The sequence below is a fragment of the Protopterus annectens genome, chromosome 9.part0 (genome assembly GCF_019279795.1).
Source record: "Protopterus annectens isolate FY-2018-M chromosome 9.part0, PAN1.0, whole genome shotgun sequence".
Classification (NCBI taxonomy): Eukaryota; Metazoa; Chordata; order Ceratodontiformes; family Protopteridae; genus Protopterus; species Protopterus annectens.
Window position 1 is genome coordinate 1,194,564,734 of NC_056743.1, and position 21,038 is coordinate 1,194,585,771.

Below are 21,038 nucleotides of genomic sequence, written 5' to 3' on the forward strand. Positions count from 1 at the left end.
GACTCTGAAATGGTCAAGAATGTCTTGGGCTGGGATATAGGCCTGGTCCGTATTGTTGACTGAGAAGATACAATTTTTATATGCAGTGGTGTTCGGGTTACATCTAGAAGAAAGAAAAGTATAATTAGTAACATTAATCAGGCAAATACACAGTTGTCATCTTGCCTTACCAAAACACAGACACAAGACCTAGGTTCTACCAAGTGTGCTTAAGTATTATAGCCCCTTCTAATGCTGCTGCTGCTTCTCCTCAGTTCCCTTGCTCAACACTTTTTCAATCGCTCCAATGTATTTTGAGCCCCTTTATTGATCTGTGCTAAACTTTTGATCCTGCCAATATATTCCAAGGCGTCATTATGTTTTCTATGAAATTACATTGTTTAGCATATGTCCATATTAGAACTTCAAAACTACAGTTTGTCGAACACTAAGACGTTGACATGAAAACAGAGAAATCCTAAATACATGAACGGCCACTTCCGCAAATTTTTTCACAGGGAAAAAATTTGCTTGGCTGATCAACAGCAAAACAAACTTTCAAACACTAATCAAGTCCCCCCGATGTGGGGGGATGTACCCCCCACACCCCCTAACTAAATATACCAACTCCGAGATCGCTCTACATTAGAGAAAAGTGCAAACTCCCGATAAGAGCCAAGCAAATTTTTTCCCTGTGAAAAAATTCACAGAAGTTTCCATTCATGCTTTTAGGATTTCGCTGTTTTCGTGTTGACGCCTTGGTGTTCGACAAACTGTACTTTCGAGGTTATAATATAGACCCATTTAGAATTGATCCTCTTCTGTCTCCCATATACGCCTCTTCTCCATCACTTGTGACATAGGCAAATTTACATTTATATAAAAGTAATCAAACTGTATTAGCAAGTTTATGTTTTCAGACATTATACTTACATATATTGCTATATATCATATAACCTAAGCAGCATTACATAAATTATTCAATTCCTGCCTTTTTTAAACAAGAAAAATCTTTATTAAACTACCACTTACAACATAAGCAATCATACATGTATATAAATGAAAACAAACCACACCAACATAATCCTAGTTGCAAGCATTTCACATCACAAACCATACTAACGTTCCCAGTTGCAAACATTATACGTCACTTATAATCTACCCAATAATTTTCAAACATTACAAGTCCTGCCTTCTTTTAAACATCATTCTCACAATTCCCATTGTTTCCGATGTAGTTGGCGTCTACCTTTTTCTAAAGATTTCAATTCCAGCTGTTTCATCTCTGTTACTATATTTACTACTTCTAGTATACTTGGTTTAGATTTTTTGATTTCCATTTTCTAGTAATTGCTTTTTTGGCAGCCCCCATAAAGTTAACCAGCAAGGCCTTATGTCTAGGCAATTCTGACTCTGTATCATAGCTAAGAAAAATCATTCCTCGTCACACCAATCTGCCCATCCAGCATCTCTGACAGTGCACCCTGCAGGGAATCCTTAAAGTCCACCAACTCACCGCACTCCCAGAAAATATGTTCCCAATTACCTCACACCTCCAACATTTGCTGTCTACCTGAGGAAAAACTCTGGAGTCTATCTTCTTGGGGTATAAAAATATCTCTGTAAATATTTCCAAGCAAAAATCCTAAATCTCCTAGATTTTGTTGCATATTTGGGAGATAAACATACATATATCCTCCCATTGTTTCTTTATGAATTGCTTATCCAGTTTCTCTTCCCAATTCTTTCTAACCTCCTCTGATTCTTATAGTTATCATGCAATATTTTATATACTCTACTAATTATTATTTTTTTAATGGCAACTTCTGTTCTAGAGTCTACTAAAAACTCTACCAGTGCTGGTCTTTTGTTTAGGAGCCCCCTATATCTTTTTCTTTGCCTATACCCTTATGTCAATCCTTTACAGGGAAGGCAATCTCTAACCTGTAGTCCAAATAAATTTGTGGCATCTTTACATTCTATCAGCTTTCCCCCTCTAATTACTTGCTCCCAATACCTTGGTTCATTTGCCAGTTTTCTTCAATAAATTCCAGCCCTCTCTTGTCGATTGTTTAGATCCCTAATTGCAGTCATCCCTATTGGCAGAATCTCCTTTCTCCATTCCTGTGGTGGCTTATTTCTTAGGACATGTTCTGCTACTTTATGGATATAATATTCTGTATGATTATTATTATCCTCCTTAAAAGCCTGCATCCAAAATCCCAGTCTTTCCTTGTCTCTTGAGCTTCATCATCATCGCTTTCCACATTGAATTATAGTTTTCTGCTTGTGCTATGTATAGGAGCCTTAACAGTGTAGCTCTAAAATACCCCTTTTAATCGGGTAATCCCAATCTTCACTGTTCTACTGGAAGAGTCATCTTATTCCATTTGACTCCTGCTGTCTTCCCTCCCAGATAGAGTCCTTCAGCTCTTTATTAATTGCTATCCACAACTTCTACTTTGGTTGATAAAAATATGCCTGACCTGTGTATAAGACTAAAGGGACTAAATCATTTAATTGTTTGCATCTTACTATCCATATCCACATAACAAAACTTCCATTTTCTCAGTTTTTGTATTATTTTTGTTTAGTCTCTTCCCCCATATCATTAGCTGCAACACCAGAATAATTTTTAATCTATACTCCTAAATATTGCATTTTATCATGTCCCCATAAATATGGATATTGCTGAACCAATTCATGTGTGGGTACATGATTTGCTGCTATTGCCTTTGTTTTAACTTCATTAATTTTGTATCCCAAAAAGATATGAAACAGTATCAAAATGTTCCACAACACTGTAATGTCTCTTTCTAGTTTTGTCAGGTATAAAATAGTGTCATCTGCAAACCAAGACAGCTTTTCTTGACTACCATACCAATTATATTCTTGAATTTCTGAGTCCCTTATTTTCTTTGCCAGTGTTTCTAAATATAGTGCAAATAACAAAGGAGAAAGAGGATACCCCTGCCTGGTTTTTCTGCTTAAGCAGAAATTATCAGAGAGGACCCCACCCACTTAAATTTTTGCCTCCAATCCCTCATATATCCTCCTAATCAACCTTATAAATTTTTTCAGGAAATGCAAATGCTTCCATTGCCCTGCTCATAAAGTCCCAGCTTACTCTGTCAAATGCTTTCTCTGCATCAAGACCCACCAACGACAATGGTATTTTCTTACATTCTGCTTCCCTCTGGATCATCAATGTTCTGTTAATGTTGCCAAACGTTTACCTCACAAAACCACATTGATCCATATCTATCAATTTTGGCATTACTTTTGAGATTCTTTTAGCCATTATAGACATGAATGCTTTATAATTATGGTTTAGCATTGAAATGGGCCTACATGAAGTTGAATCTGATGGCTCTTTACCCTGTTTAGGTATTATAGCTACTACTGCTTTCCTCTAGGATGTTGGTATTTCTCCTCCTCTTAAAATACTGTTAAACAAAACCTTCTAGATCTTTATCAGTTTTTTTTCCCTCCTAGCTTCCAAAATTCCATAGGAATACCGTCTATTCCTGGCGACTTTCCTGTAGATTGGTTACACATTACAATTTTTATCTCATCTCCTCCTATCCTAACCATTAGTAATTGAGCCTCATTTTCCTCTAACCTTGGCATATTTAATTCTTCCATAAACATTTCCATTTGCATCTTTTCTTGATTTCCATATTTCTCTGCTTTATACAGACTTTCACAGAATTTCTAAAATATTTATAATACCTATACAGGGTCTCCTTTTACTTTCCTTGTTATAGGCTTCCTAAGCTTTGTGATAGCCCATTCTACTTTCTGTTGCCTGAGTCATTGTGCTAAAAATTTTTGTGCTCCAGTGGTATTATCAAAAACAATTGCTTAACAGTAATCTTTTTAAACTTGTGCATATTATTGAGGTAATCCCTTATTTTCTTCTTAGCATTCTGCATTTGATCCTGTTTTTGTTCTGTGAGATTCCCCCTATTCTGCAATACTTTACCATTTGTCAATCCCTCTAAATAATTATTGTTACTTCTTAACCATAGCTTCCTTTCTTTTATTTCCACATTAATTTTAAACTCCACCTTAATTTTATCTCACTCCCTAACTATATTTTTAAAGAAATTTCTATCCTCTCAAATATCTCATATTTTCATTTTTATTTCATTACCCTGTGTTTTTATTTTAGTTATTATTGGCGCATTATCAAAAATAGTTATTGGGTGCATACCAATACCTTTAATTAAATACACATGTTCTTGTGAAATGTAAATTCTCTCTAGCCTAGCCCAGTTTTTATATCTTGGGTAATAATATGTCAATTCACTCCAAACTCCTATTACTGAATTCACAACATCCATGCCAAATATTATCATACATTTCTTCAAAAATCTACCCTCCTTTGTTATAGTTTCCCTTCTGCCCCCCCCATGAGAAACATCTTCACTGCTGCAAATCAAATTCCAGTCTCCACCTATATGTAATATTCCTTGCTGAAAACTGATTATTTCTCCCATAATTTTCTTAAGCTCCATTATAGCAGTTTTAGGTGGAATCTAAATACATACCATTGTAATTCTCCTCCCTTACCAGTAGCTCCTTAGCACTACTAATCTCCCATTATTATCTTTTTTATCCTCTTCTATAACTATTGGAGCTCCTCTTGCAATTAATATAAGTATTCCTCTTTTCCTTTGTCCCAGAGATTCTGCTGGATAGCAATCCTGAAAACTTTTCTTTATCAAAGTCACATGTTCACTTCTTTCCAAGTGCGTCTCTTGTGGCACAGCTATTTGCACTCTGCATTTTTAATGTAGTTCATTACTCTTTCTTTTTTTTATCTGTGAGACCATGGATATTAAAATACATTGTATTAAAAAATGATTATTCCCACCATTTATGTATAAAACCTTTTTTGTTAAATGTCTATTTCCAGGTTTTGTGTTACATGCATACACTGTTTGGCAGATTGAACCTTTATATACTTGTTTCTTGTTGTATCCATTTGAGAATATGTCACATCTTACAAAACGTTTTGTTTTATTGAAAGCCCTCAAACATAAAATCAAACAAACCCCAATACCCACTAAAACCTATTAACTTGATACCAACACACAAAACTATGTACATCTTCAAATTTTGATGTTTTATCCTCGTAATAGGAAGAAACATCCCAAACTGACAGCTGCACTCATGACTTAAGTTAACCTAAAAGAAAGGTTATCCATGCTAAGATGCATGGTGCAGCCTGTGCTTCTACTAATTGCTAACTAATATTGTCTTATCTTTATAGCTCTCCCAGCTGGAAAAACTCCTGAATGCTTTCAGAGAACATTATCTCCTAGACAGTTTCTCCCCCCCCCCAGCCAAACACTGTCACCAGACTGTAACCAATTTCTCTTTATCAGATTGTCTCCATGGAGACATGAGAACCAGACTGTCAGGTTCTTTTTATCAGATTGCTTCCATGCAGACACAAAAACTAGATACAGAATTGCTACTAAGCATACATTAATTTGCTAGGTCAAAAGCCTCATAATATTAAATATTATTTTTCATTTACTTGCTTTCTTTTAAAACTTGTTACCAAATCAATTTAAGGTCCTTAATCCAGTCATTCCCCCATGTGAGAATGAGAAAAAACACATTAATTTTTCTTTTGTCATGCTCTTTTAACCACCCCTTTTTTACATTGCAGTGCCTAAATTTCTTAAAACTGAAGAAAAAAGAGACAAGAAGGGAGAAAAACAAAAAGAACAGTTGCACCTGTTTATAATCCTCATTACACTTAAAAATAACTAAGAAAACTTTAATTTATAACATGCAAGGAAAAGTATGCACCACAAAAATGGTACTATTATTTTTTTCTTTACTTACAATTAACTTTCTCCCTCTCTTCCCCTCCCCAAAGCATTTCTCTGAACATTACATGAAGAAGGGCATATACTTTAGATTCCCCAGCAAGTCCAACAAATTCTGAAAAAGTCCAATATTTCCTGATTTTATTGTTTTGTCATATTTCACAAATATAATTATTGCATTGTAATCCCACATTAAGTTACTGGTTTCATTACTGTTCCATCTCCCAAATCCTCTCTCTCTGCTTCATTTCCAATGTGCTCTTGATTCTTCTAGTCAACTCTTGTGCACCCGTCCTTCTCTCCAACATTTTCGTTTGAAACACTGGAAAAGGTTTCATAGGTATAATCTCTGTGGTCTTTATTACCAAAAAAACAAGAAGCAGAATCTCCTTCTATTTTGCAGCTCACTTTTTGTTGGACAGAATTTTGTATATCCTCCTTAGCATGTACTTCACTGAAAAATAATTTTGTCTCTACAGGGAAGAATACCTTGAAGACACCTGGGTACAGCAGTTTGAATCTCACACCTGCATCTTGACATTCCTTGCTTGGTGTACAATTAGTAATCATTCTCCACAAACACTCCTGTCTCCCACACTTAGTACTTTGTCCTTCTGCCACAGTTTTGTCAGAATCAACACCTTCTGCTGGTAGGATTGAATCTTTACTATTAAATGTCTAGGTTGCTTTCTTATAGCCAGGTTTGGAACATACACAAGTTGTGCCCTTTCAACTAACAACTCCTGCTGTGGAATACCAGTCCAGTTGCTTACTTGTGCTTTCATAAAATTAATGCAGTCTGCTCCTTACAGCTTCTCTGGTATAGCTGAAAATCTCAGTTTTCCCCTATGTGCTCTGTCCTCTAATTCTATTATTTTTTGAAACATCTCTTCCTGAGCAGTCTCATATTCAGCCAGCCTTTTCTTCATTTCAAGCTCTGATTTTTGCAGCTTTATCACCTCATCTGAATATCTGTTTAAAACTTCTTCCATTTCTTCCAGCCTTTTGTTGTTTGTGTTGATATACTCCACCAGTGTTGCATTTATTTTAACCAGGTCTGTTTCAGTTGTGTTATATCTTCCTGTAGGTTACTGGAAGTCATGCCTGGATGTTGCATTGCTTTTTGCTGATCACTTGCAGAACTTTCCCCAGTCAGTGTTTCTTCCTCACTTTTTGTAGCTGATTTTTGCAGGTCCTCTGTATATCTTTTTTTCCTAGCATCCAGGCTGTACACTTACGAGCAGGTTACTGAAATTTACCCACAAACACAAAAGACTACTGGCCTTCTCAGCTGAGTTTTTGTTTTCATGCTGGGAGAGCTATAATTAAGCTATTACTCAATGTGCGGCCATCTTGGAAGTCTGCAATTTCCTTGTACTGTTGTGCTTTTTAAATCACTAATATATAGAAAAAACAGTATATATTGTTTGCATGGTCTGAGTTTGTGCATTGGAGCATGTGATTTAGGGTGTTGATCTCTTTTTTTTTGACCTTCTGTGGTTGATGTTTTTATTGTTGATCCACTGAAATTTAGACTAAATTCAATAGATTTGCATCTATCTATCTAGCTATCTAGCTGCACAGGCACACACACACACACACACACACACACACACACACACACACACACACACACACACACACACACACACACACACACACACACACACACACACACAGACACAGACACACACACAGACACAGACACACACACAGACACACACATTTTCTATTAGTATGTGTGTGTGTGTGTCTATATATATACATATATATACATATATATATATGTGTGTGTGTGTGTCTATATATATATATATATATATATATATATATATATATATATATATATATATATATATATATATATGTATAGGTCCCCTTCAGTCGATCATACGTTTATAAGTTCTAACCACATATGGCCGAGACCATATGTTTGAACTTGTAAAAGTTCAATCAGACTGAATGGAGATCTCCGTACAGAGGGGAAAGGGAAGATTTCTCATTTCCGCAATGTAGTGTGATCTCATAGTTGGTATATTTGAGTCCAGGTGGGGGTGTGGGGGTGCAGAGGGGCATAGTCCCCCTGCTAGACATTTTGTTTTTTTGTTTTGTTGTTTTTTGTGTTTCTACTTCAGTATTCGAACATTTACGGATTTGAACATATGGTCTTGGCCATTTGTGGTTCGAATTTGTAAATGTTCGATCTACTGAAGTAGATCCATATATAAAAAAAAAAAAAAAAATATATATATATATATATATATATATATATATATATTAGTCATTTAAAACACAACAGTACAAGGAAATTGCCTTCAGTTCAAAATGATAGCTATAACAGTGTTCTGGAAGGTTACACATGCAAGCACATACATATACAGCATATACAGACTTACACAGGTACATACAAGTATATATTTCATATTGGTGAATGAAAAAAGACTCCAAAATGAATGTCAGAAAGCTGTTTCCAGTTAAAAGTATGTCTAAACATGTAGAATTACATCACAGAATTATGTTTATTTTAAAATTGCCACTCTTAGCAGTACACAAAACTGATTTTTCTGTATAAATGCCATCTTGACATCCATTTTTTATGTTGAACAGATATGTTTCATAACCCTCACATTTTAATTAATGATGGCCTACTTAGAAATAAAAACATGCTTCAAGATTAAGACATATGTTTAATGCCTATGATCCTCTTCGTGAGGTACTTCTGTGGCCTCTATAGCTGTTGCAGGTGTCTAGTGAGGTACATGCCAAATGGGGCAGTATACTCAATGATTGGTCTAATGGGGGAAGAGCAGAGAGATATGATGACCTCTTTCTTCCTGATGAAAAACCCTTGGTAATGAGATGTGCCACATAGAAGGACTTTCTGACCACAGTGGCAATGTGGTGGTCAAAGGAGAGGTTGCTGTCAACCTGTGTCTCCAGATCTCTTATAATGCCTTTAGTGTTCTGTGGGCTCCCATCAATGTGGTAATTAGTGAGAACTGAGTTTTTGCCACAGGGGATGATGACACATTTTTTTATGTTAAGCTTAAGGCTACGGTTTCAACACCAGTGATTGGTCTCAGTGAGGCCTTCCTGTAGGATGTCTGCATCACTTGGGGAGTTAATAATGGCTCCCAGCTTGCAATCATCTGCAAACTTGGTCAGCCAGCGTCCCTTTGTGTTGGCCTGGACTTTTGAGAAGTAGATGCCAAAGAGGAGAGGACCCAGGACCAATCCCTGTGCGACTCCACTCATGACTGGTCAGCAGTCTGACTTGGAGCCTGCTACTTTCACAGTGTGTGCTCTATCTGTGAGACAATTTGCAACCCACTTAGTGATATAGGGGTTAATGCCTAGTTTGGTGAGTTTATCAATAATTCCCGAGTGACGAATGGTATCAAAGGCCTTGGCCAGATCGAGCCTTACCTTCATCTACAACCCTGGTGACTGACTCAAAGAAGTCAACCAGGTTGAGCAGGCATGATCTCCCTTTCACAAAGACAAATTGCATGGGGTCTAGAGTTTGGAGATTTCCTATATTTTTGTTAATCAGGTCCCTAATGATACGCTCCATAGCTTTACATATCAGACTCATCAGGCTAATGGGGTGATAATTCCCAGGGTCTGTAGTCACTCCCCCTTTATGGAGAGGGATGACTGTAGCAGTGCACCATTCAGTAGGGACAAAGCCTGAGGTGAGGCTGTGACTGAACAGGGCACACAGATGTGGTGCCAGTTCACTTTGTAGTTCATGTAGAACACAGCCAGGGATATTATTGGGTCCTATGGAAGCTGTATTCTTGGCCTTGGACAATGCAGCTTTAACTTGTTCTGCAGTAATGCTGGGTGCCAGGCATTCTTCTGGTATTGTGATTGATCCTTTGGGGGGGAGAGGGGTAAAGTTGCCACTGAATCTGTCGGACAGTATGTTGGCAATATCTGTTGACCGAGTATAGGAGGTACCATTGTACAGTATCTCAGAGCAAATCTGTGTGTTGCCGTGGAGGTTCTGGATACAGCTATAGAAGGCTTTGTGATTGTTTTTAGTGTCTGCCATAATTCTGCCTTCATAGCTGGCTTTAGAGAATTTGATGAGGGATCTCAACTTTTTGTTGAGGCTAATAAGGGAGTTTTCCCAGTCTTGGGACATCACCTTTTCTGCAGCAGTTTCTTCCTTCTGTTGTAAAGTTTATTAATGGCAGGGGACCACCAGATTGGCTTCCTTTTTTTGGAGGAGAGCTTATTGGTTCTGTTGGGTATGGCTAGTTCCATGCATTAGTGTATATGTTCAAACAGTGCATTGGTGTATGATTTGGCAGTCATGTAACTATTTTCCATTGGCATGGGTGCCGTGAAGTTAGCCACCTCTGTTTTTAGGAGTCCAAAGTCAGCTTTGGATATGTTTTTCAAGGTGGTTACCTTTGCAGGGGTTGTGGGTGAAATGTGGATTTCCATGGGGATTAGTTTATGGTCGGATCTGACCAGGGAGGGATTGACTATTGGTGTAGAGAAACGATCGTCCATGTTACTAATAACCAGGTTAAGGATACTGGTTCCTCTAGTGGAAGTCCAAAGGAGCTGGTCCAGGCCATTGGAATTGATGAATTCCAGGAAGCGTTGGTCCAGTGTATTGGTGCTTGAGTAGTTTTCCCAGTTGATGGAGGGGTAGTTGAAGTCTCATAGTAAGAGAGTGTTGGGTTGGACCTTGATAGATTCCAGGGTGCTTAGGAACATGGAGCAAGAGTCTAGGGACATGGTTGGGGACCTATAGCAGGCTATGATCTGGATCACCATCTTACCCAATGTTAGTTGAACCTGAAATATCTCAGATGTGTTATGCTGGGCCACTAGTTTGGAGGAGTGCATATCCTTTATGAATATGGAGACACCACTGCCTTTGGAGCTTTGGTCCATGTTTCAAGGCCAAAAGGTGTGGAATGATTTATATATTGGTAGTGCAGGGATGCTTTCTGTTGCTTTAAACCAGGTCTATGTTACAGCACAAATGTCAATGTTATCCATTTTGAGGAGTGCTTTGAGCGAGTGCATCTTGAGATTTAGACTTCTAGCACTGAGCAGCATGACCCACAGGTTGCAGTTATTTTTAGCTGTTATGGTGGTAATTTGGTCTTTGGAACACCGACCTAAAAAATGCACTATAGGGGTGGCAAGAGCCTTAGCCAATACCCGGAAACCAAGGGGTGACATATGCAGGCCATCTCTGGCAAAGCATTGAGGTCTGTCAGTCATGTCATCCCAAGCAGACAGATACTGGATCCCCTTAGAATGACACCAGAAACTTGGCCAATTCTTGAAGTCAATTATTTTTTGTTTGTACTGCGATATCATTCTGGGTGATGGTAGGATACTGCTCAGGGCTAGTGTCATACCTGCCTGGGCCACATAATCCGAAAGCTCCACCATGTCTCTTTTCATGTAGTCCAGGGAGGCAATTCTTGAAGTCAATTATTTTTTGTTTGTACTGCGATATCATTCTGGGTGACGGTAGGATACTGCTCAGGGCTAGTGTCATACCTGCCAGGGCCACATAATCCGAAAGCTCCACCATGTCTCTTTTCATGTAGTCCAGGGAGGCAATTCTTGAAGTCAATTATTTTTTGTTTGTACTGCGATATAATTCTGGATGACGGTAGGATACTGCTCAGGGCTAGTGTCATACCTGCCTGGGCCACATAATCCGAAAGCTCCACCATGTCTCTTTTCATGTAGTCCAGGGAGGTGCATTTCAGGTCATTCACACCCACATGGACAGAGCTCAGAAGCTTACAAACAGTCCTGGATACAGCAAATCTGTATTTGGACTAGACTAGTTAGAGGAAAGGCAGAAAACAAGCGCAAATGTGGGCTTTTAAACCAGAAAGTTGAAAGGGATGGAAAAACTGCCCAAATGACCAATAAACTACAATTTCTGAGCCAGAAACCACTTCTCTTGTGGTAGATAGGCTACCTAGTGCTTACCACTCCCACTGATAAGCTAGAAGGCTTCCCTCCAACACAGAAAGGCTTGGGGGGAGCTCAGATGCTTACAAACAGTCCTGGATACAGCAAATCTCTATCTGGACTAGACTAGTTACAGGAAAGGCAGGAAATAAGCTTAGAACTTTTTTTTTACAGAAAAGCAGCTAAAACAGCAGAAAAACGAGTCAAATGCAGTGCAAGCTAGCACACAAGTGTGTAGCGATATTAAAGCAAATATAGTTTAAATAAATGTAATTAAATTTAAAAAATGACTAAAAACAAGTGCAGAAGGCAGTAAATTAGGAAAGAAATCAAGATGGAGGCACTTAGAGTATCAGAAAACAATGCCAGCAAATATATAAATAATTCAGTCAAGCAAAAATTAAGACATTGCAGAACTCTGAACAGTTAAAAAGTGCTTTTTTTTTACAACACCAAATGCACATGCACAGATATTCCTGGATTTTGTAAACACAAACTCTCTGGAGCAGACAGTCAATACACCAACCAGGGGTGCAACCATACTGGATCTGGTCCTCACTAATATGGGAGACTGCTGCACACCCCCTACTGTAATGCCTTCCCTGGTAAGGTCAGACCACAAAATAGTCTCCTTTGAAGTAAAATAAAACGTAGAATATTCAGGAACTACTCTAAGGCTAACCTCCTGCTATTAAGTGAGAACCTGGCAAAATTTCAAGTCCCCATAAACCCTGAGAGCACTTCTGCCTATGCAGAACTGTTCACAGAAACCCTGTACAAGCATGTTAACAGCTGCATAGTGGCAGCTGTACCCACCAGGAAGTACAGAACTAACTCAAAAAACAAGCCACCCTGGTGGAATCATAAAATAAATTGGCTGTATAACAGCAGGAAGAAAATCATGGCTAAAATTAGGAGATGCAGTACCCGGCAGGATAAAAGCATGCTCATCAAACTAAACAAACAACTCAGAGGACAAATAAAGTCTACCAAAGCCACATTTGAGGTACGTTTGGCCTTCCAGACCAAGGACAACCACAAAGCATTCTTTAGCTATGTCCGCAACCTTAAAGGCAATACACAATTGTGTGCAGAGCTTGTTGTAAATGGAGCCACCTATACTGAGCCAGAAGATATAATAAACCTCCTGCTGATATATTCAGCTCCAACTTTACCCCTCTCTCCTCCTCAACCTTCCCACAGGAAATATCATCAAATATAACTCCACCTACTATCAATAGGGAATCCCCCTACTATCACTAGGGAATGGGTCCTTAATACTGTCTCTAAGACCAAGAACACTGCATCAATGGGCCCAGACAATATCCCAAGATGCCTTCTAAATAGCATGAAACATGACCTATCTGGGCCTCTGAAATTACTACTTAACTGCAGCCTCCAAACAGGCTTCATGCCTCATGAATGGAGAAAGGCAACAGTCATCCCTCTGCACAAAAGTGGACCATCTACAAACCCTGGAAACTACACACCCATAAATCTCACTAGTCTTATATGTAAAGCCATGGAAAGAATTATCATGGAGATTACCAGTAGAGATATAGTAAACTTCCAGACACTGGACCCAACCTAGTTTGGATTCATCAAGGACAGATCATGCCTACTCAACCTGGTGGACTTCTTTGAGAAGGTCACCAAAGCAATGGATGATGGCAAAGTCATTCACACTGCCTACCTTGACCTGGCCAAGGCATTTGACACAATATCCCACTTGGGCATTGTTGACAAACTCAAGAGGTTAGGTACAAACCTGTAAATCAACCGGTGGATAGTTAATGGCACTCAGACAGGACCCAGGAAGCTAGAATTGGGGAGTCCACCTCTACAAAGAGCCAGTCACAAGTGGAGTCCCACAAGGATGAGTCCTTGGACAGCTCCTTTTTGACATTTACTTCTCAGCAGTCAAGGCTAATGTTAGTGGTCTCTGGCTGACTACAATTTGCAGATCTTTGAAAATTAGGAGCTGTCATTGAATCTCACACGGACACAAATGTTCTCCAGGAGGGGCTGACACAGATAAACAACTGGTGTCAGAGTCATGGACTAAAGCTAAATGCCAAGAAATGCATAATAATATCCTTTGGGAAATTATCCATCCCTGGTAACTATCATATTGACAACACACCCCTTAAAGTTGTCCCCGTAGTCAGAGACTTAGGGACACACATTGATAGTAATCTAGCCTTTGATCATCACTTGTGTACAGTGGTGAGGAAATCATTCTATGTTGCACAACTTATAAACAAAGGTATGGCATCTAATTCCAAGGAAGTCATTGTTCCACTGTATTCTGCATTCATCAGACCTATCATTAAGTACAATGTCCCCTTTGGTAAGTATCTAACCAGGCATATCCAACAAGTGGAACATCCACACAGGTTCCTCACTAAAATAATCCAGGGCATAAGTAGAATATCCTATGCAGGCCACCTCAAGGCCCTATCCCTGTATTCTGTCTCCTACAGGCTTTTTGAGGGGAGATCTATGCCTGGGATATAGGGCATTGTCAGACCCCACTCTGATGGACCTCTTGCATATCCACAAAATAAACAGCACCAGAATTACTTGTTCTAAAGACTTAAACCTTGCCTGTGATATAAATAGGACCTGCTAGAGAGATAGGTATGTATCCCACAGACTACCCCATCTATACAACAAGCTCCCCATCCATGTGAAGCAGAGTTCCTCCCTAACCCAATTCAAGTGCAACTTGGACAATTGGATGGGAAACCGGAAATTCATCCCTGGTTTGGCACCTATGTCTCTAATGGACACAGGTAACCTGTAAATGGTTCATCTCCCAGGCCCATGCTTACACTTATCAAGGGAGTCAGAACTTGTCAGAGATTTGGGATACATGGCTAGGCTTAAAAAGGCTCTTGTGGTCATTAACCTTGTAAACACCTATGAACCTATAACAAGACTGCCTCTTAAAAGAGTTGAAGATTGCATGCATTTATGTGACGAAACTTTCATATTCTGCCCCACTGACAACTGTGGTGGTTTGCGTATATCACAGATTCCTGAACACCAACATATGGAACTTACTCAACTCCAAATTGTGCTAAACAAAATCAGCCATCAGTTTATCATCTGTTACAGGACACCTTCAATAACCATGAAAGCTCATGTCAGATTTTTAAACATCATGAATGAACTCTTCATAAATAAGAACTCCATCATTTTGGGAGGGTTTAACTAGCTATCAGTGAATTGGAGTACCTACATCAACAACATATGATATGCAAAGACATTTTTAGATCTAATAAATAAAAACTCAGTGGACTAGATTGTTAGAAGGCAGAGTATTTTCCCCTCGGACCTCATCTTTACTGGACCAGTCCCCAAAGCTCCACATCCATGCTGGATCTACCAGCTATTCTCCTAACCCTATGGACTTAATCTGGTATTGCTGGGGCTGTTTGTGGATCCTAAGGGTGACCTGGGTCTCTTCTTGTCTGTGATTCAGTCCAGGGCTTTCTTTGTTTTATGCCCTGCCCACCTCCATTTCTCTACCCCACACTTATTGATTATGTCCAAGACAACTTCTCTTTTTGGACCACTCCTCCCCTTGGGGGGGGGGGTATCAGCAATCACCTTCCCATCAAGGCCAGGCGCACCCATCCTTTCTCTGCCACTCCATCAGTCACCCAAGCTACTAAGCAAGGACTAAATATTTTTGACCTGGTACTTAAAAATGCAACATCATCCCCAATTCCATTAGTATTGTCTTCTCCAGTTAACTCAAATCACAAGCTAGTAGAATTTTCACACAAACTATCCAACCACCTGAAACCAATATATCAGAATTTAAAGACTTCAAGAACAAAAATCTCCTCAAATTTTATGAACTGTCTCAAAATTCACTTATAACAACATCACCCTAGATATTGCCTCATCAGATAGATTCGTAAAGTAGTTTTATACCCACTTAACTATCATTGAGAAACTCTCCCAGCTGGGGATTAACCCTTACCTCACTAGATGGGTAGCCAACTTGCTCACTGACAGAATGCATACTGTCAAAGTTGGGGATTCCACCTGTTCCACTAGACCAGTTACCAGTGGTGTACCACAAGGATTTGTGCAGGGAGTTCTACTGTTTGGAATCTATTTCTTGGAAGTCCAGGTGAAAGTAGATGGCCTGTGGCTTACCAAGTTTGCTGATGATTGCAAACTGGGTGCAATCATTGAGTCCACCAACAATGTTAACATATTACAAAAGGGGCTTACATGGACAAATGATTGGTGCCAAAGTCACTGACTAAAACTAAACACAAAAAACTGCATGGTTATCCCCTTTGGCAAAGAAGAATTCCCGGAAAATTACAATATTGACAGTGCCCATTTAAACTCAAACCCAGTGGTGTGAGATTTGGGAACACAGGTTGATAGCAATCTAAACTGAGATCACCATGTATCCACAGTGGTAAGGAAAGCCTTCTATGTTGCACACCTCATAAGTAAAGGCAACGGATCCAAGAGAAAAGGATGTTATGACTCCCCTGTACTTGACCCTCATCAGACCATTAATAGAGTACAATGCTCCCTTTTGCATGCACCTCATTAGACATCTGCAGCAGCTGGAGAGAGAGCATAGAGGTTGCTCACCAAGAAAATTCAGGATCTCCAAAACATGACCTACATGGAAAAATTGAAAGCCCTGTCACTGTACTCTATATTTTATAGGCTGCTGAGAGGTGACTTGTGCCTGGTCTACAGAGCAGTCTCTGACCTTGCTGTGATGGGAATGCTGCACATCCACAAATAAAATGGGACAAGAGTCACTTGCTCCAGGGAGCTCAACCTAGCCTGTAACATTAACGGAATATCCAGGAGAGATAAATACATCTCCCAGAAACTGCTGCTCCTCTGGAATAAACTCCTAATTCATGTGAAGCAGAGCTCCTCAATGACCCCTAATCAAGTGCAGCTTAGACATTTGGATGGCGGACTGTAAATTCACCAGAGGTGGCACCTATGCCCCTTATGGACAGGGGTAGTCAGTGCTGATCATGGGCTCACTATGCGAATAACAACCATCTAACCAAGGTCAGTTAGGGAACATTGGTATAATACGGCTAGGCATGTAAAGATCCTAGGGCTGTTAACTTAGTAACCTCCTATGAACCTATAAATAAATATATTGAATTGGCAGTTCCATCAAGATCCAAATGCAACAGGACATTTCAAAGCAAACCATCCTGGTGGTTCACCAATTTAAATAAAATCTACAATAAAAGAAAAAATGTATTAGAATTTGAAACATATCAAAGGATTCCCTCCTCCAAGTCAAGGAAAATATTTGGAAAAGAATATTAGAATTACTAAGGCAGTCCATGAACTTAGGTTGGCATTTGAAGCTAAGGACAATTACAAATCCTTGTTTAGTTATGTTATGTTATGTTATGTTATGTTATGTTATGTTATAAAACTAAGAAATAGCACTCAACAATGTGCAGAACTCATATTAAATGGCAAACCCTACCCAGACCCAGTTGACATTGCCACATTTTATTAGAGCCATTTTATTTATTTCAACAGTTTTTTTTAGGCTGCTATAAAGTCACCTTGTTTGTGTGATGTTGATTATTGTACAGATGCGCCCTACTCTGTTCAGTATAGTCATAACTACTTTGAATTAACACCTTCCTTCTAAAAGACTACTTCAGAAATCTTTGCAGTGCCCTGCTGCATAAAGAGCAACTGGTTCTTGCGTTGAGGAACATAGGTCTGCAAGTATAAGTAACAACCTATCAGCCAGCTGTTAACCCCTTTTGTACCACCCACTAGTAAAATGCATGAATTAAGGATCTATTAAGCATACATTTGCACTTTCCTACTATCTCTGCAGCAAGCTTGATGGATTTGGGTGCCCTGAGGCAATGTCATAGTTCTCTCATACTTACTGACAACCACCTAATTCCAAAGCAAACTGATATGGTATGTGAGAGATGTGGTTACACAATGTATCTGGAGGCAAGGCTCTCACTTACCAGCACAAACAACACAAAACAGGTTGGTAATAACATACAGACTACACCTGCTATGGACTAGACAGTTAGACCCACAAATGCTGAGGCTCTTAAATGTAATCTTCCACAACCTCAGAGGCCTTCCAGACATCACACACAGAGCAAGTGTCCTTAGCAATCTCCAGAGCACTCTGCTAAGACAACATGCACCAAGACACACACAGCATCATCACAAGGTGTCTCAGTCTCTCCATACCTCTCAACTGTCCAGATTTTCACAGAATGTTCAGATTTTTGTCTTATATTTTTAGTCTGTTTCTCCAACATTTGTGGTTTATTAGCAAATCACTAGAAAATTATTGCAGACTAAAGTTAGAAAATAATAACAGAAATTTGAGTTTTAGACTTCATATCTTTTATAAAATCCATGCTAATACAAAACCTGTTATTCTATCAACTTTCTAAGTTTGTAAGAGAAATATTTAAAAATTGTCCCTATTTTTGGGCATTTGTCCCACCATTATTTATGGTTTTGTCCAGATTTCTTGATCTGAGAAGTTGAGAGGTATGCTCTAGGCCTATTAGGCAAACTGCCAGACAACATAATATTTTAGTCATAACTGACACAGGGATGTCCGATTCACCAGGCTGAGCAAGGAGAGATTCACCTAAAGCTTCCTGTCAAGGGCTAGGATATGCCAGATCACACATGCGCTCAAGTTATTGCACCGCAAGGGCCAGCATGACTCAGATATAGTCTATGTAGGTGTAGATGACCTGCGGCATACCTCCCTGGAGGTCTTTGACTATGTATCCCATGCTGATATGAGTTTACCATTAAGTGATATTTCACCATCTTCAAGGATGATGCCATAGTACCAATAAAAGGCAAATAATTTTTGGTGTTACACCAAGGGGGTAAAATATTTGTATGCTTGAGATGATATGTTAACGAGACCATGATGCTTTGCCAGGGATGGTCTGCACGTGCCCCCCACCCCATGTTTTCAAATATTGGCTAAAACCTTGTCCACCCCCACCGTGCCTTTTTTAAGCAGTGCCAACCTGATAAACCTATCGGCATAGCTAAACTGACTCAGAATATTCTAAAGGTGTTACTGCTCAATCTGAGGAGTCTAAATGGGAAACTCCACTCCCTACAAGTTCTCCTCACCCTGGAGAATATAGACATCTGCACAGTTACCGAGACATGGTTTAAAGCTGCAGAGGGCACACCAGCATTGCAGGGCTATAATGTTTTTCATATACTCAGTCCACCTATGGCACAGGTACAGTTTAAAGGTGGAGGAGTCTCAATTTACTTCAAACATGAACACACCTCAAGGCTGGTTAAATAAAATAACACACTTGAGCATCTTCACATCCAGCTTACCATAAGTAAAGTCCCACACTATATCTCTGCAAGCTATTGGTCCTTCTCCATGACTCAGGAAGCCCATTCCACGTACTTGAATGTACTTGAGGCACTCCTCGTTTAATGAAACACAACACTCATGGGCTACCCCAACATTAACTGGGAATCATACACAACCTCAAAAATGCAGACCTATAGATTTCTGGACTTTGTTAACACAAGCACCCTTGAATAGCTAGTCTGCACACCCACCAGGAGAACCAATATCCTTGATATGACCTTACAAAAATCAGGGAATGATGCCCCTTGTGTAAAGTCCCCATTGGTCAGATTGGGCCACACAGCTGTCTCCCTTGAAATAAATATTAAGCCCGGGATCCCATCTAACCCTGAAGTATTTAAAAACTATTCCAAGACTAACTACCTTCTTCTAAGTGACAGTCTAGCAAAATTCCAAGCCCCCCCAATCCCTGAGAATACAGCTTCCTATGCAGAACTGTTTACAGAAACCCTGTACAATCATGTAAATAGTAAGATAGCTGTACCCACCTGAAATAAAAACAGGACAAGCTCCAAAAGCAAACAACCCTGATAGAATTCCAGTATAATAAAGAAACCAACTTGATTCACCACGATACAGAATCTGCACTGACTTCAGGAAGTATAAATCACCATAAGTTTATTCTGGTACTTTGGCCTTTCACATTTTTTTTTTTGCATTCAAAGTTCTTAAAATATAATGAACTGGCAGGGTGCATTTTATTATATAGTTAATTGATGTAATTAAATAATTATTAAATTTGTATGTTTAAGTATCTGGTTACATATAAGGAGGTGAACTTTATACTTGAATTATTCCTTGAAGACGAAAGACTGAGGTACCAGAATAAATTTACGGTGATTTATACTTCCTGAAGTCAGTGTGGATTCTGTATCATTGTGAATCAAGTTGTGTTTCTTTATTATTCACTTTTTGGACTGTTGGACTGTTGTTGTTTAGAATTTCAGTATAAAAAGATTAAATAACAAAAGAAAGAAAATCTGTCCAGGAACAGGAAGGGGGTTGCCCAGCAAGGTAAATATATCCTCATCAATTTGAACAAGCAACTCAGGGGACTTATCAAGCCTGACAAAGCCAAATTTGAGATGAAGAAAGCCTCCACAGCTAAGGACAATCATAAGGCATTCTTCAGTTATGACCACAACCTTAAAGGCAATACCTGACAATGTGTAAAACTAAAGGTGACTGGAACCAACTATACTAAGTCAGAGGATATAGCAGGTTTGCTGGCTGCTAAATTTATCTCCAACTTTACCTACCTACCTATCACACCCAGTCCCCCCCGCAGAAATGACCTTCACCATTTCTCCACAAGTATTATTAGGGAGCAAGGTTCTCACTGTGCTAAGGGCATCAACATTTCTTCAGTGGGTACTGATAATATCCCAGGATGCCTCTTGAAAAGCATGAAACATGACCTGTCAGGCCCAGTAGAATCTTTTTTTAGCCATAACCTCCATATAGGCTTCATGTCTAATGCATTGAGGACTACAATGGCTATCCCTCTATACAAGGCTGTGGGCTTCCATGGGGCCGAAAAACTACAGATTCATAAGTCTGACTAATCTCATATGCAAGGGAATGGAAATAATTATCATGGCTCTGATAAACAATGGCACAGGAAACCTACAGACACTGGTCCCTACCCAGTTTGGTTCTTTCAAAGGTGGGTCATGCCTAATTTAAACTGGTGGACTTCTTTGAGAAGGTCACTAAAGCTATGGAAGAGGGCAAAAGAGTGCACACTGTCTATCTCAACTTTTCCAAAGTGTTCAACACAGTATCTCACTTGGGCATTGTAGGTAAACTTACAAAATTAGGTA

The 21,038-nt window shown here is 39.2% G+C and overlaps 1 protein-coding gene across 1 annotated transcript in view; it reads right to left on the reverse strand.

Moving 5' to 3' along the window:
• The window catches only part of LOC122811932 (ABC transporter G family member 9-like), a 338,279-nt gene that overhangs the window by 1,086 nt on the left and 316,155 nt on the right, over positions 1-21,038 (reverse strand). Inside the window, exon 14 of the mRNA XM_044084109.1 lies at positions 1-103. This exon is cut by the window's left edge and continues 1,086 nt beyond it. Within this exon, the coding sequence (XP_043940044.1) occupies positions 1-103 (103 nt within the window). The remainder of the gene's footprint in view (positions 104-21,038) is intronic.